Source organism: Gavia stellata, chromosome 1 (genome assembly GCF_030936135.1).
Source record: "Gavia stellata isolate bGavSte3 chromosome 1, bGavSte3.hap2, whole genome shotgun sequence".
NCBI classification, from domain to species: domain Eukaryota; kingdom Metazoa; phylum Chordata; class Aves; order Gaviiformes; family Gaviidae; genus Gavia; species Gavia stellata.
The window spans coordinates 90875322-90893445 of NC_082594.1; the positions used below are offsets into that span (position 1 = coordinate 90875322).

The 18124-nt window shown below is 38.6% G+C and overlaps 1 protein-coding gene across 1 annotated transcript in view; it reads left to right on the top strand.

The window, feature by feature from the left end:
* Window positions 1–18124, top strand: part of IL1RAPL1 (interleukin 1 receptor accessory protein like 1) — a 381033-nt gene that overhangs the window by 336988 nt on the left and 25921 nt on the right. Inside the window, exons 9-10 of the mRNA XM_059817534.1 lie at window positions 12028–12160; window positions 14111–14256. Of these exons, the coding sequence (XP_059673517.1) occupies window positions 12028–12160; window positions 14111–14256 (279 nt within the window). The remainder of the gene's footprint in view (window positions 1–12027; window positions 12161–14110; window positions 14257–18124) is intronic.

Consider the following 18124-nt stretch of genomic DNA (forward strand, 5'->3'; position numbering starts at 1 on the left):
CACACTGAGAGTGTACACTATATTTTTAGGAAACTGGCTGGATATGTAATCATACAATACTTAATGCCTAAGGCCATTCATTTTGGACTGCTGTATAAATAATACTAATTTTCATATGCCTGCAATTATAATACATTTTTAAAGGGATGCCATTTAGATGCCAAAGGACTGAAAGTAAATACTGTACTAAGCACTTTCTAAAAATCCATCATTGTTTTATTACCCAGTAGTTTGTAACAGCACTTACAAATAATTGCATCAATAAAAACCAAAGCGTAGAGCTGCAACAGTATTCTTTAGGCCTGACAATGGGCTAGGTAATGCAAGAGTTAACACAGCCTCGTCTTCCCCAGACCTGGGTTAAAACTCTAGTTCCAAGTCACGAGTGAAAAGAGGTTTTGCAAACTTACCCTGGTCCCTCATGGACAGGTGTCCACATGAAAAAGCCATCACACAGCTTGGGGTGACTGGCAGCCTCAACTCTGGAGGGCCAGAGGACTGGGTGAGCCGTGGGGCTACTGGGGTGGCACCCCAGCTGGGGTGGCACCCCGCACCTCTGCAGAGAGCTCTGCTGTCAGAAAGACTAGCCTGCGACCTCCCTCCTTGCACAGTTTGTACCATAAATATTGCATAATGAATATTTGTCTCTGTTCCTGTAACCAGCAGCTGTCGTACCTTATATTTCTATTGTCACTCAAACTCTGCTTTTAGTCCTGGCTTTGAGAACTGCAAAATCTGTTAAAAAAACACAACACTGTAGAAAATGTTCTGTGTTCCTAGGGCTTGAATGGAGGAAGGTGAAATCTTCCTTCACTTTCTTCTGCTTTTAAGAAATGTCACAACTCTTGTACCTCTCAGAGCACTTTCAGAAAATTAAAACAAAAATTACAGTATTGATGGGCATGCAGCAGGAGAAGGGTAGGTTGTGTAAATTGATCAGGAAATTCACAATCATGCTAGTAACAAGGACTGATATACTGCTTGCTAACCTCAGGTATTTGGCTTCAGGTACAGGAGCCCTAAATCTCTCAGGAGTTTCGCTGGCAGGACCCTGTACAGTGCAACTGTGGAAATTACAGCTAAAGGAGAACGAAGGTGGACTAGAGAAATGAGGCCTATGTGGCTGCTGCAAGAAGATAAATCATTTAAGCCTTGATGTTGTCCAGATTTTCCAGTACTCAAGAGCATCTCTTATTGACAAACAGGAGAAAGAAACCAAAATAATTTGATGATTAATTGTTTTTGAGAAGGAAATTGTTTTGGAAGAATTACGGTTTATGATGCCCAGAACTGCACCTACTTCAAACACAGATGGACACATCAGGCTCTGCTTCTTCCTGGCCTCCAGCCCGGCCAGGCCTTGTTCCTGTTAGAGACTGCTGGCCAAGATAAAGCCAGTCCTTGAACAGTGTAATTTAGGAGTACAAGAACAACTCTCCCACTCTTGCCCTTGTGGTGCAAGAACAGCTACTATCTGTGGAGGTGGATGCAGATGACAGGTCTTCACCCATTCCAAAAATCAGAGTGAGGGAAGGCAGGTTTCTGGGGCTGGGAGCAATGGACAGGCCCTGCCATGGGGCAGAAGCTCTCATGCATCCACTTGTATACCTGCAGGTCAGAAAGCAGGGTATAGCACCAAGAATTCAATCTTGCCCCCATTTCTATACTTTTTTTCCTTTAAACTCAGGTAGCAGATATACAGTGCTACCTGGATTCTTTTTATTCCATTGGTAGCATTTGTGCAGCTGCCCTCGCTAAGTATTGTCTATCAATATGCAATTTCATAGAGGTATATACTGAAAAAGCCTTTCTGCCTTTCGTGTGGAGAGGAAGCTGATCAATAGCAGTAGATTCCAACATGTCTGTGGTCCAAGAGCATAGCGTGTTTGTCATGGACAAGCAAACAAGTTTCTCCATTTGCATCTTTGTGAATGAGAGGGGTTTGTTTTCATCAATATTTTTTCAGGAGTTTTGCTGGAAAACAGGGGACTAACTCACACATCCAACAGGAGTAAAAAGACTACATAGTGTAATGACTGTGGTGTAAAACCAGAAAACCTAGTGCTGTTAGAAACAGCATGGATTCACATTTTTAAGCAATAGAAATATCTGATGTGTTAGGACTTTTAAGTTATATAAACAGATATTAGTCCATGTGATAATTAAATGGCAAACATCATCTATTTCTGAGAATATACTAAGAATTAGTATTTTCTTTGTCCATTGCAATACCTTCATGACATAAGGTGGGGACACCACAATTTAAAACACAAGCACAACTTAACTATACATATATCATTCTTTTTCACTGTTTTGTTTACGTAGAAAAACCCAGTATGAATAAGCATGAAATAGCTTCCTACCCTCAGAGGCTTTATTGCCATAAAAGGGAAAGTTGGTGTTGATTTTACTTACCTGTTTTATTAGTAACCAACAGGTTCAGTTCATCAGGCCTCCAATTTTCAGTGGTGCTTAATGGCTTTCCTGGTGAAAATTTAAACAGAGGAGTGGTTTCACATCATTTTCAGCCAAATTGAAATATTTTGATTCATGTAATAGATGTGGTTTATTTCAATTGTATTTATCCTGTTGTGCCACATTGCTTCATGGGAATGGTAGCTTTCCCCATTGTGACAGAGAGAGAGACTTCACTGTAAGGTTCAAATTAACAATTTGTTTGAACTTCACTCACAGGTCCAATACGCCACTATTGCAGGTTTTTATGGATACAATGGAGGAATGCACTATTGCAATTAAATACACTATTACAACCTACAAGTGATTTCCAGAATGTACTAACACAAACCACAAGCGCGTTAGATATTAATACCTTAAAAGAGTGTGCTAATCACGATCTTAAAGCATGCCAAATGCCATACCTATGTTTCTTAATCACTTACCCTCTCTCTCAGGGAAGGCTTCTTAATCCCCGGGAAGTTACCTTGCACAGCATCCTGAACAAGGGGGAAAGAATCTCCTATAGGCCAGCTGTATCTTTGGAAAAAGACTCTCCCCTTTCCTGTCCAAACCTTACAGTTTTTATTCCCTGATTTGATGGGTGGGGGCAGGATTATGTGTGAATGTTTCTCTCTGGTGCCTTGATGGCTCTTTAGTCTGTATGGCTACTTTAGTGATGTCTAGCACACAAAGTTACTGAAGAGTGGTGGAATGGTACTCAGGGCATTTTGTTTATTAAGGGATCGTTCAGGTTTTGGTTCTTTTCATGATGCAGTGTTCAGGCAAGCCCAGGCTGAGCCATTTCCACAGCTCTCCCCAAGTCATCTCTGCACAGATAAGGATCAGTCAAGGTGAGACAAAGCTCAGTCGAATCACAACTCCCTGCATCTCTCCTTTGGGCACCGCAACCAGTTTAGGTAGGTGATCCCATACACTCATCCACATGCTTGCCAAACTAGCCTGAGTCTTTTCCAAATTATATTTTCCATCATATGGTGTGATCTGACTGAACATTAAAATCTTACAGCTGCTAATGTTGCCAGTGTGTGCTGAAGAGTAAGGTTCACCAGAGGAAGATACAGTGTTTAATTATTTATTGCTTGTTATTTGGAGTCTCAATTCCCTTAATACCCACCTAGCAGGTGTAGGTGACACTGTGCCTGCCACTTTCCAAAAGCTCTACTTTAACAAAAAATCTTCCATACGCAGCCCAACTCTACAGTATTTTTCAGAATACTTCCTTGCCTGAATAATTCCCTGCAACTTACTCAATCTGTGGTAGGCTTGCTCATGAAGAAAGGGCAAAGGGAGGAAAAGAGCATTCAGGCTGACCAATGGAAAATAAACCCACAACTTATTATTTAATATATATGTGTGACTCCAAAGCTGAGAATATGCTGTGTGTACTCAGATTATTTAATGATTGCACAAACACTACAATCCCTCTTTCCAAAGCAGTTAAAGACCAGTCATTATGAGACATTATAGTGAAACACAGTGTCTAACTCTGTTCATCAAGTGCTATGCCTGAAGAAATCAACTTGCTGAACAGTCAGGGGCTGAAATAGCTGCAAGAGGTTGAATAGCCAATAATTTGTATGTAAACTGAATTGCCAAATCTGTTCCTTAAGATTATTGATATTTCTGTTTAAGAGTCATCTGACACAGTGAGTTGTTTGCTACAGTGCCCCAGAGTTAACCTCTTTTGGAAAAAAGTGTGTTATTTATCATCATCCGGAATCCAGGACAGTCTGCATTTCCCTTGTACAGAAAGCATTGTGGACCTGAGAGGGAGGCTGGGAGAAGGTACTGGGGCTGCAGCTGGTTGCCATGGTTTACATGCAGTGTTTTTTGACATGGACTGGCACCCACAAGAGACCAAATCAAACCCACTATATTCTCTTCAGAAAGAATGAGAAAACAGTATTTATAACAAAACCTCCATGGCAAGAGATTTGAATGTTTTCATCTGTTGGGCCAACACTCTTCAGGTTAAAAGAAAAATTTAAAAAAGGTCAATTATTTCTACAGCTTGCACGGGTAAAAGAAAGCAAAGTGAAAAGGGAGCTGTGCTATTGCAAGTGTGCTATACTAGAAAATTATTGTCATCGCAGGCATAGGTGGACTGGATTTATCATTATGTCAAGTAGCAACTTAGCAAAACAAGTCTAGCGACAGCTGCGTTCTAACTCAGGGGAGCCGCCTAAGTCCCACTTTCAGTCTGCTGCTGCTTTGCCTCTGGGTTTTGTACGGAAATGAGGAAAATGTTGTGAGAGCTGTAATGGCTTGAAACTGTCTTCCTTAACTAATAGAGAAGTTATTCCAGCTTTGCAGTTTCTTGGGGCCCAGAGTCATCTACGGAACTCCAGGAGGTTACAGTTCTTAATATATTTCTTAACAATAAATATTCTTTACCAGAGAGTTGAATTATTTTCATTTTTTTGCCTAATCTAACCTCCCTGAAATGTGAAAAGATAATCAGGAAACACTTCCTGCTATTCTAGGAGTTGCCCAGAACGTGACCAGGAGCAGGACTTCACAAAGCTGAAGCCGCAAGAGGCCGTTCTGGTGGGCAGAGACTGCTGAGGGGCAGTGGCATCTCTTGGTGCATGACCTACCTACCTCGTTTTTGAGGCACAGAGAGAGACCATAAGAAGTATGGTGTCCCATATGGGACTCCTTATAGGAGTCCTTATGGGACTTCTTTTTGCAAAGGGAACTTCAGTCTGGTAGCTAAGCTTGTTTTCTTACCATGTAGCATCATTAAAATGCAAAAGCCACAGCACTGTAGTCAAAGGCAGTACTGTTGAAAAAGAATCCAGAAACAAAACACTGAACAATATTAAGTTATGCATGGTGCAGACAGTCTTAAAGCTCCCAAGTTATAAGCCTGTAAGAGCTAAGAAATACGTGAAGTTTGACATTAAGAGCCACCTCTTTTTTTTTCCATTGGAGATTTTTTTTTACCTAGGATATTTTCTTGTGACTTGTATCTAAAAACAGCTAAGGTTTTAAAACAGAAATTATTTTTTGATCTGACAGAGAGGGCACAGGAAAAAAGTGTCTGAGAAATTCATTTGTCTAAAAAAAATGAAAAAATATGAGCTTCTGGAGTAAAAGTTAAGTCAAGCTTGTAAAACAATTGCAGTGACTTTCCTTTTCTTTGGCAACTCTTGCTTTATGCTTGTGATAGTTGTTTTCTCCCACTCCAGCCTCTACTTCTGAAGAGGAAGGAATGAAAAATACTTGCTGAACAACTAATTTATCAGCCTGACATTACCAGCTATCAAGAGGAGAGGTCTGCTGTTAGGAAAATCAAGATTATTGGTTCAGGGGTTTTGTTACCTCTTGTGAAATGAAGGTTAGTTTAACAGTATGTGTACCTGAGAGATGTTCTGGGCATTTCAAGCCCAAAGTCCTATATATCACTTCTTTTTCTGCAGTTTGCTGTGGTGGTTGCTGTCTTCATTGACTCTGTCTCTGACAGTCCTGCTGCTAAAGAGCCTGTTGAAAGCAGAAAGGATTTAGGTTTCTTTTCCTTCACAACCTATGAAGCAGTCCACAAAAAATTTTTAATACTCTTAGGTTAATCTTAGATCTTACCATGTATGTTTCAGTATAGCACTTTATTAAGTGTTGCAGACTCAAATATCTCAGGGCTGATGGCAGGTAACATGTAAGCAGCAACATACAGATACCTCCATTAAGTGTCTTACTGTTGAACTGTCATTCAGCAGCTGGAAGCCTTGTGGGGTAAAGGGCTTTTTATGTGGCAGTAAATGACTATGTGTGGGCAAACGAGTTTAGCTCTATGCTGAAGAGGGCTAACTTCTAAGTAGAAAAAAAAAGAACAAAGAAAAACCTAATGAGTATGAAGTAGGCTTTTTTCCAATTAAAAAAAAGAAATATAAATTAAAGGAAGTGATTTTTAACCTCTCCTATAGATAGTGATATCTACAAATTCAGTGAAAGTTCAAAAGCTACAATCTCTCTCTGATCTTGTTGCAAACCTTCAGCTGATGGGGGTTTTTTGTGGAGGAATGGTTGTATGTACTCTAAATTTACACATTTATGGCCTGAAGAACTTATTCAATATGTAATTCAGTCCTGTGCAATCAACAATCTGCTTCGCAGCATAGCAAAATATAGACAGGTCTATTAATGAAGAGATATAGCTGTGTAATCACATTCTGCCACTTTGTATGGTGCTTGCATGATAATATTTAGTGGAATGATAATACCCAGCCCTTTCAAACCTACATCCACTGAATTCAAAGTAGAGAGAATTTGCACATTGTGTTCACAATTGTATGGATGCAAGACCTGATGCCTTGCCAAAGACTTCACAACATACCACTCAGTGACGAGACTAGAATTTAGCAGATCCTAGCTTGCAGTTATATTTCAGAAAACAGCATTGCTTTTTATTTGTTTGTTTAATTTGGCCTAACCTGCTATATGAAACACACAGCAAGACAGTTGCTATCTGGTAAGAGAGTACAAGACATCAGGATGTGAAAATATGTATGTAAACTGGAGGGCAGCATAGCAGTAGGTAATACTTTGTGCAGGCAAGGAAGTAATCAAGAGAAATCTGTGCAGTTCGTCCTGCTCTAAGAGAAGACTTACAGATCCCTAGAATATGATCATATGATCAAGGCTCATGACTGAAAAGTATATGGTACCTTATTTTTCTTTTTTTTTTCCTTTTATTTTTCCTTAATCATGTTTACAAGAAGGCTTTCAAGAACTGTCTTAGGATGTAAGACTTCTCTGAAAACATGAGCAGCTTCAACCCCCCTGCCTGCTGGGCTTGGCACTTGACATTGGCAAAACAAGTGGGTCACTGACTTTGTGAGGAATTGCCACCTATCCATCACACCTAGGAATTTAACAGCTTTTACACCTCTCCACTTGGAAGACTGATATTTTGTCAGTACTTTTTCTCTAACGCAAATGGAAAGAATGGTAATGCTTCCAACAAAAATGGTTGTCTTTCACCGAAGAATCTGTCAAATCAAAGGCTAGAACGAGTGACATCACGGTGTATGCTGACTTGTATGACTAATGGTGCAAGTGTAATTTAAACTGCCCATACAAGATGACATTTCACTACCACAAAACAGTCACTATTTGCTAATTACAATTAGCAGGTTCTTAGCAGGCTGATGTTTTTAATTAGGGCTAATACACTAGGAATTTACTTTGACTTTTTTTTTTTTTTTTTTTTTAATGTTTAGAAGTTAGACAGTGCCCTCTCCTGGGCATAGCTCCCACAGCAGTAGTTTGCAAAGTGCCCCAAATATTGCCAATTAGAGAAAATGGACACAAAACCAGAGTGTTGCTCTGCTGAAAGGATTTGCTGGTTTCAAGGAAGTACACTTTGTTTTGGTCCCTCCGTGCATTCTGCTCTACTTGAAAGCATACTGTGTAATAAAAATTGTTCTCAATTTAGATGGCAAAGAGCTTTTGGTTAATTTAGCTTGAACCCAGATGGCTAGAGTTGACCGTGCAACTTTATCACAGCAAGCAGCAGGAACATGTAGTGCTACATATTCCAGTTTTTACAAAAATCAGCTCAATACAGTAAGAGCATATTCCTCTTCAGAAATAAGGGCGATGGAGACATATGCAGTTGAAGCTCACTTTTTAGGTGTTCTCTTACATGTCTTTATTGCGTTATTTCACAGTCAAAAATGGCAATTATACTGAGAAATCAAAAGTGGCATTTTTTTCTTTATCCTTTCTTTAGAGTGTTTTGGGTTTGGGTTTTTTTTGGTTTTGTTTTTTTTTTTTTTGAGGGAATGTTAATAAAACCCCAACACTATCAGTTTCACTTAATAATTCTAATCTCATGCCTTTGGACTTTTCCAGGGTCCATAAAAAAATCCAGTTTACCCAGGAACTAACTTAAGACAGAACATTCTCAAGAATTTACAACATCTCACAGTAAAGGGGACACAGAGAGAGAAATGGATTTCCCTAGTAGTTAATTTAAAATGTGTGTTTAAATTCCTTCAAAGATAGATTATAAAACTAATAATCCAGCATTTACAGGAAAATTTAAATTAATGGCATAGAAAACATTACTTATCCATTCATCAAACTTTTACAGTTTTCAAATAACTTCCATAGTTTTTCTCAGCACAGAAATCACACGGAGAGGTTTAGGGTTAATTGTGAGTGATTTCTATTAATTGGCTGACAGGTTGTTTTGTACATTAGCTTAAACATGAAGCAAAGCAGCTTTTTTGTTTATTTACTTAAATTTTGCATGCTTTCTAAAAATATGCAGACTTCTTAAAAACAGACTGCCTATGCAGAGCAGCTGCTCTGTACCAAACTCAGCATCCTCTGACCACTCATTTCAAAGGTGCATGTCTCGGGAATAATGTAGCCCATTCTACAGCATACACTCAGTCACATGAGGGCAGCTCTGGAGCAGAGATCAAGATTTATTCCCAAAACACTCTGTCCACTCATAATACTGCCCTTCAATCAGCCTTTGCCCATTACTTACATGTGCCTGCAGCTGTGAGCATCTCTGCTCCACCACGTGAGCTCCACTGCCCTCTGCAAAGAGCTGTGATCTCTGGAGTAACAGTCCTCCTCATTAATGGTCACAGTTGGTCATTAGCTGGTCACTGAATCTTTCTTGATGACCTGCTAATGAACTTCCCACTGGCTTATTGTGAAGATTGGTCAAGGTAGACAGCATAGGTAATTTATAGCTGAACACACAGCACTTTAATGGCCTTTGCTCAGCGACTATAATCGACACAGTACTGCTAAGAGGCATTCCATCCTTCCTAATTTATTTCTAGGTATAAATATTTCATGTTGAATAGAAACTTTGGATTCTGTGTTTAAAAATATGTTTACATGTCATATTTAAGGGGGAAATTTCTTTAAGAATTTAATGAGGAAAAAAGCCTTAATCTTACAAACTCTTATTTTCTAACATTTTTTGCCCTTAACTAAACATGTTTATTTTTAAAAAGCAAATGTATGCATGTTGATATTCACCTGTAAAAGGCTTAGAGGCCTGCACAATGCAAAAATCAGCTCTCAGTGGGTGCCTGTTAACTGCAGGAACCTGGAGAGCTTTGATGGTTCAGCACCTGTGGTGCCTAATTTCTGTGAATCATGGATAAGTTGGCCAGAAGCTACAGTCCCTCCAGCTGTGATCTTGCCAGCTCTTAAACGCTAAAAAGTTTCACCTGGGCCTTGACTTGGTGGGAAAGCTCCAGAAAAAGCCCAAGAAGTGGCAGTAATGCATTAGGTAGCACTCTTCCTTCTAAGACTGGTAGACAATGCCATAGGGGTTATCCAATTATCACAGAAGCCTGCTTTTGCTTTAGATGTGCAGGTACCTTTGCCTGTTTTGAGAGTGACCAGAGTCCACCAATGCTGTGATTGCTAGGCATTTCATGGCCCTGAACATGTGCTAGACTGGATGACTGTGACCAAGACATTCATAATCCTTTAAGGTTTTGTATTTTCATTTTCACATGTTCATGTATCATAATCATGATGAACAAAACAAAACCAAAAAAAGCTAGCTTATATCTGCTATGCAACTTCTATAAGAAACTGGGTTTGCATCTGTTAAAATGTCCTGGGTACAACCAGGAAGTTTATCATGTTACACGTTTTCATGTACTTGACCCACATTAAGTGGTGTCCCAATGCTCATCTCATTCCTCGCAAATGGCTTCCAGATTGCAAAAATCTTTCTCTCCAGTGCTTCCAAATGGCACTTCGTGAGCTGTATATAGATTGAGGAAGTGGGTTTCCAGGGAGGTGTCCTGACCATTCCTTCCGGGGTGTGGAAACAGGGGCTGTGGTTGTCATTATAAAGTTTTTGTCCTCTCGCTGAAGATCTTCAGCTTACATTTGGTAACAGTGCTCTAAATGAGATGAGATTATCAAAATGTCTCATTAGTCAGAGATTTGATTTCATACCTTTTGATTACAAATGACACCCTCCTCTCCATCCTAGTTACAAGTTCTGGGATACTCCTGTCTCCTTAGCAGGCATTACTGGCAAAGTGTGTGGCACCAACCAAAAGTTTGTGTAATGACTAAAAGCAACTCAGTTCCTAAACAGCTTGTGAAAGCAACACAGATGGTACTCGCCTTCATGTTGCATATTTTGATTACAAACATTTGATTCTGCCTGCACCTTTTATGGCATGGATGTGAGAGTTCAAGCCAGGTAGAGGAGTCGGATGCTTTTACAGAAAACCACAAATCATTTCAGATAAATAAGACATTTATTTAATAATTAATCTTCTTGTAATACAACATCCTACATTCTAAAAAGTAAATAAGATGTTCAAATATTAATGTCATATGTTTGAGAAGGACCAGGTGTATTTTTCAGGAAATTCATTGAACCCAGATGGGCTTCTCATGGCATCTCTGTATAGAATGAAGTAGTGTTAACAATGCATCTTTTTTTTTTCCAGGAGCTGTGGTCAGTCAGCTTTAAAATCCTAAGATCAAAAATTGAAAGTGTAAATAAAATATGAATTTGGTCTCACCGGTAATATAAACTCCATGAAAATACTCTCCTCAGGGGGGAAAAAAACATTCCTTAAATCACAACACTTCTTTAAATCACTGTGTAATTATCCGCTAAAGAAATAAACATAGCAGTTTAGAAGGGTTGGTGCATGTTGAGACAAACAACTTTACAGCAGTGAATGGGAGATCTTTAGCTACGTGGCTGTCCACAGTACCGCTAGTTTTATCCAATCTTACCAGCATACAAAATGCATGTGAAGTACTATTTCGATCCCTGTATGTGCTCTAGCTGAAACCCCAAAGCCAAGTGGTACTAACACAGTGTAAGACTACACAATGAAAATAAACCAAAGTGAAGGCATATTGCATTTTTTAATTTTCATTATAACGATTAAATAAGTAACACTGCTCATATATAGAATTTTTGCTCCTTGCTGTGTGTACCTAATGGCTATTCTCATTCATGCGGTGAGACATGTCTCACAACATACGGAATGAATTCACATGTCTTCATTTTTCTGTTTCAGTATTTAATACTTTTCTGCAAAATAACTTAGCAACGAGCATACGTCATTCTACTGGCTGTCCCTTGGAAATGGTACCCTGTAGGAATCTACCAGCCTCTTTGCAGAAACTATTGCAAAGCTGAACTAGCACAGATGTGACTGCATGGCTATTTTACATAACCTTTACCTGTTTTCAGAGAAAACATGGAAATCTTTGGTTAAGTTAGCTCTTTTTGAAAAAACATAGTCTTTCATTTCCTTACCAAACATAGAAAAAATGTTGGTGAAAGAATAAAAAATTTAAGCCTGTTCTTATGTAACTTTTAATTTAATTTTTATTGTATTTATTTTCAGAAATTATATTGAACAACAGTTGCAAGACAAGTAGATACTTTTGCACATTTTCAACAGCAGCTAGAAACTGAGGGTATCTACAGATATATTTTTTTTTAAATCAACAAAAGCAACTGATTCAAAAATGAAACTTCTTTTACAATTTTTGAAATAACGTATTTTCTTACATTCTTTGCAACAGGGGGTTCTGCTAATCTAACCTGCCGAGCTTTCTTTGGATATAGTGGAGATGTCAGTCCTTTAATCTACTGGATGAAAGGGGAGAAGTTTATTGAAGATTTGGATGATAGTCGAGTCTGGGAAAGTGACATCAGGTAAAAGAAAAGGCATTTTGTTCTTTCAGTCAATATCTTGTTTTGATAGTAAATGTAATACTTGTTATCACAGACTAACTCAGGAACACTTTGGATCTGATCTCTGTTTTTGCAACATCCATGCTTTTGCTTTTCAACTCCACCAGTAGAGAACAGAAAAATGCACGCCTCGCACAAATCTGATGTTAGAGACCTGCAAAAGTAGAATAGCGTCCCGACAAGTACGGTAGTGTAACCAACTGAAATTTGCATAGTGACTTCTTCAAACTGTGGCGATCTACACTAAGAACTATTAAGACAGTTACTAAGATGAAATAAAGAAAAATAAATACATCAAGGAAAACAGCTCTAAAGAATTGTTTTAAAGCATGGAGCCTTAAATAAATGCTGAAGTCTGGCTTCTCTTTTGGAATGTTTTGATTTCTTTTCTTCAAGGAAAAAAATGAGTTTCCTGGGATGTTATCTGGCCTGTGAGATCCAAGCATCCTGTTATGTGGGCTGCTTTTATCTGCTGAAATACTTGTTTTAGAGAGGATCTGGCAATTCATGTCATGTACTTTTACTGTTCCTGAAAGTGCTGCTTCATTTTGAAATTAAGAAAAAAGTGGTTTTTGTATTGAGAATTACATGCTTGACATAGTGTACCAACTCCTATCCAATATGACGTATCTACTTGGATCTGAAGAGATTCCTTTTTCATTTTTAATTCTGTATGTGTGTATAACACTATGCCTATATATCATGGATAAACCAAGAAATGAAGGCAAATCTAAATGTGCATTTCAAAGGAAGCTAAATAATCCCAAATTTTTCATCTACAGTGATTGTTATAATAGAACAAACTGAGCTTATTTACAATTCACTTCTTACATAGGAGTTTATTATTTCATCAAAAGACATGAAGTCGCACTCATTTTCAGCTTAACCTTGGACTTCTTCAGTGTAACCAAAGTAACAGAAACAGTTCCTTTACCAAAATCAAGAAGGCCACACAGACATTCAAGATCATCTCCAGGTCCCAAAAATAGGCAAAATGGAAGCATATTTCACCCCAGTGTGCTTCAAGTTTATTCTATAAAGCTCAAGACCAATACACTAAATGGAACATGACAACCAGATCAGTTGTATTTCACATCTAAAGCTTTTCCTAAGCCCTTCAGCCAGAAACTTGGCATGCTGAAGTCTGATAAAAAGGTGACAAGAACCTCATTACAATTTTCTTGTTTTGTGGAGGGAGGAGCAGGAAGGCTGGTTTCCACTTCTTTTGTCAGGTGTGACGTGAAGGAGCAGCGTAGAGCAGTTTGTCATTTGCTTTGCTGGGTTTCTAAAACCACTGATGGGCTTACTAAGAGGTAAAAAAAGCAATGCGAAGACAGGCGGAGTCTTATGCAGCAGGTCTTTTGTTTAGCATCTGTATGAATGAGCAGCATCTGGTCTGCCAGTTCTTTCAATTGATTTATAATCCACGGTCAAATTTTGTAATACTTTGAAAAAATAATTTTTCAGACCCTGGCATGAACACACTGTTTCTGAGTGACATGTTGAAGACTCTCAGAAAGTGCACAAATAGTGTGTTTGGCCCAGACTCCTAGCGTGACTCAAAACCCCAAAATAACTGTTTTCACTTTTCTCTCTTCTAACATTTCAAGACTCCATCTAGTACTGATCAGGATCTCCATTGGAGTGTGCAATAATATATTATCAGTGTGCACATTATCCTGCTTAAAGAAGACAATTAACTGAATCTCTCATTAACATTTACAAAGCCAAACCTCCTCATTAGAAGGGAGGAAGAAAAGGGCATGATATAATTTAATTAAGATTTCATCAAACCATAGCCAAATTTGAAGCCAGAAAGTTGTGAATTGTAAGTAGCATTATTATGTCATGATTATCTAATGCTCCACTATGATACAAGCAGAATAGCAGCGAAGGTTGCTTTTTTCTCAGGGTTCTCAAGGAACATCTTGGGGAACAGGAGGTTTCCATCTCATTGATTCTTGACTCTGTGGAAGAGGCAGACCTGGGGAATTACTCATGCTATGTCGAGAATGGAAATGGACGCCGACATGCCAGTATTCTTCTACATAAAAGGGGTAAATATGCAGCTTTTCTCCATTAAATGGTGCATTACAGGGGCGGCCAGTTTGTAGAGCTTCCTTCTGATGCAAGTACGAATTTTGGCTTCCTGTGATATTAATAGGCAATGATTATTTTTCCCCAGGCATTTGTACCACTTTCAAAATAAAACAGAAAGGTTGTTGTTAACTATGGCTGTCACTGGGAAATATACAGTAACACCTTTTAATTATATTTATATAAAAGATGCATTTAATAATTCATGAACTTTAAAATTAATGAAGTCTTAATAGAGAAAAAATAATAGGAAGCTACAGGTAATATAACTATAATAATTTCCTGTAAGAAATAAAATCCATTAGAAAAGCCAATAAAAATACATTCCACTTCTGTCAGAAATGCCACTTAAACTCCATGCCAGGGGAGTTCCTGCATAGCCTGATGGTGGACATTTTCCTTCTAAAATGTTTGTTTAACACCAACATCACTGAAGTGAAGTATCATGACAGAAACATCTAAGGACCTTCCTGTTTCTACTCACCATTCACATCCTGTGATTCCAGCCTGCCTAATGGCCACAGCCATCCCCCACAGAGATAATTATGGAGAGGTGGAGAATCTCTTGCAAAGCAAGGTTCCCAGATCCACTTTGTTCACTTTACCTCCCAGAGTGTGCTTCACATGCCTGGGCTTGACGCTCCCACCCTCGTGCAGCATCCCACTGGTTTAAGAGAGCAAAGAATAATTAGGAGCAGTGTCTGTACTTCGCTGTCTTTACTGTGCTTTTTTTAGGCTGTTTGTAAAGGTGAGCAAACCAGTTTCTTAGTGTGGTGCTGAACTACTTGTGGCATCTCAATTTATATCAAAGCAGTGATGTCTTCCCTCGTTTTAGTCTTGTAGCATGCAAAGTTTGTCTAAGTTTAAAAGGAAGCCATAAATCAAGATAGTGTGACTAATTTATTTAAATGTAGTTTTGTGTACCTTCAATTAACTGGATAGAACTAATTTGTAGCCATTTTCCTGAACTCTTGTCATTACTTCGTAAGAGGTACAGATGTAAATAAACAGATCTTCTGCTTAGCATGGCAATTGCCATATTTTCTTGAATTTACTGAGATGGGATGTTAACTTATTAAGTGATCGAACCTCAACAGTTTACCAGATAGTAGTCATATACTCCTAATTCAGAGACATTCGAACCCAGAACAAGAACTTAATGCAACAGACACTGAAATCCAGTGGCTGGTATTTAATAATGAAATTAGTGCATGGAACACTGAAAATAAAGATTTTTTAAGGCCTAATTTACTTTAAAACCAATACTTAATTAACTGACATGTATTAAGTCACGTGCTGATTGTGAGTCCTTATTTTCCCTTCCATACAAGCAGTAGCTCTAAGACTGACAACACGTAAGTCTTTTCTGTTCCGTGACTTCAGCTTTTTAATCTAACAGTGTGCATGCATAAATTTTGCGAAGGTCTACTTTCCTTGCTTCCTTTCTTGGAGAAATCAGTATGTCAAACACACCACAGTACGTGGCATCATGATGACATGCTTAAGAGGAAGTAATCTCAATATTTAATTGCCCTTATAAAAAAGCTAAAAATAGCAAAAACTCCCTCAAATTTTTTTTTTTTGCCTCTTTAAGTAAAGCTGAATCTGAAAATGTGATTTGGAAACAAAATCTGTTGTGCCCTCAAAAACCAAAAGATACTTGTTAGAAGCCTTCTGCATACTTTGCATGTTGACAACTGTTTCAGTGAAATGATAAATTAACCATGACAGATAAAAATTTGAGCTAGTCTCTCAGGTCTCCTAGGAAGAGGAGTTTTGCACTGCTTGCTTAGTCTCCTGTATATCACCATGACAACATTTCATTTTAGGTTTCCTTGTTTAGATTCACATTTAGTCTCTGCTAGGAATGATTTAGCTGTTTATTAATTTCTGATTATTGGCTCACTTAGAACAATTGGGACCTAACAATTAGGTAAGTTTGCTTCCTGAACACTGAGGCATTTGCAGAGGTATTAGTTTTGGCTGGTTTTCTAGTTAATGATCTTTTTTTCCAGCAGTATAAGCCAACAAAAATGCTGAATCTGGAATACCTGAAAAAGAAATTATAAACCTTCTTAAACTTCATATGTGGTACATTATCACCAGGATCGGATGGGACAGGAAAGAAAGCAGAAAATTGTTACTGAACAATTGTGTTCCTAGGAAAAGAGCTATTTAGGGCTAAATGCTGCAGTGGGGATTCGGGTACAAAATTTAAGCCTTTCAAACACCCTTGCAACTGCTGCTTCACCCTCGTTAGTATGTTCTCTGTAAACTTAAACTTCCAGGAGGAGCTTTTGGATATGCTTGCAATTGCACAGGCCCTAAAAGGGCAGGAAGTTCAAAGTCTAAATCACCAGCAAAAACCTGGATGCATCTTCCTCACGCTTCCCGCCGGTCAGCCCAGCAGGGACACACACTCACCTCAGAAAACACAAGCAGGGTCCATCCAATGGTGGTCCCCACCACAAACCAGCGCCTGGCACATTCAGCTGGGGACAGTGGGCCTCTGCTCTTTCCCTGATGTGGCACTGGAACAGAAACCCAGAGCCTCCCCTTTCCCGAGCAGAATTTCGGGAGGGGAGCAGAACACAGCTCCCCTGGACTCCAGCACCACTTGTGCAGGAAAAGCAAACCCAGCTTGGGTATCCAGCACTGGGAGAAAGCTGGGGCCCCTGGCACCTCCCTCTAGCCCAGGTGACAGCACTCTGCATCACAGGGAGCTGAGCCCCAATTTTCTCCTGAGATTCTTTTACTTTCTGACTGCCAGAGGAGAAAACCTATGATCTATGCTTTTGTGAAGCCAGCTAACCATTTTTAGACTCCTAACTTTGCTCAGACGCTGTGCGTAGGAAGCATTTAACTCAAAGCTAAAGGCAGTAGAGCATTTTAAGCATGACAATGTTGATGCTGTTTTCTTTTCTGGTCCATTCCTGCAACTTTGTCCAAAAATAATCAGAAAAAGAGAGTGATCAGAACCCAGGAAATTTAACTTTCATTTCCTTCCTCCAGCTGTTGGCCAAATTTCTTTCCATCACCTTTAAAATAATCAAGTTATTTTCTCTTTTGTGTGAGGAAAGAAATCTACTTGTTATAATCTAAGGCTGATTTTGTTACTTATTGGTGATAGCTATGATCGATCATCTCTAGCAGTTACAGGTTAATCTTCAGCCAGGTAGAGGAACCTTCTAGAAATTAATTTTGAGAGTGGTAGTGACAGCAGCTAAGCACAAATTTATTAAGGACAGACCACATATTGCAGATAATATAAGGGGTGGACCACACACTATAATTCTATTTTTTTCACAGGTTTTTAATTCAGGAAGACAAGCCCATACTCTACCAATGTAGTAGATAAAAATATAATGCATAAGGAGAAAGAATGTTCTTCTACATTGTTATGTATTGAAAAGTATGACTTTCATGCTGGAGCAAAGCCTTCATAGTCTCATTTAATCACAGATAGATTATTATACAATTACGTGATTATTTTTGTGGAAATTCTTGTCTGCATGTCTGCAACTAAAACTCTAAAGCAAAAATAATCTCAAATTCTATCTTTGCATTATTTTTTTAATGTTATTGATATTATTTTAAAAGCTTAATAATATACCTGTATTTTTCATGGGACAGATACCAAAACTAAGATCAGGTAACATACTTTATGCATTTTTTTCAAAGTATCTCCTTCCCTTTCTTCCCATTTTCTCAGTGCTGTCTAATTTCCTGTCCTGGGCCTCTTTTATGTTTTGTGTTTGTTTTCCGCTGTCATAGGTGTTCTCAATGGGCATATATGGGTCTTGTTGACTATAAGCTAATGAGGGATGG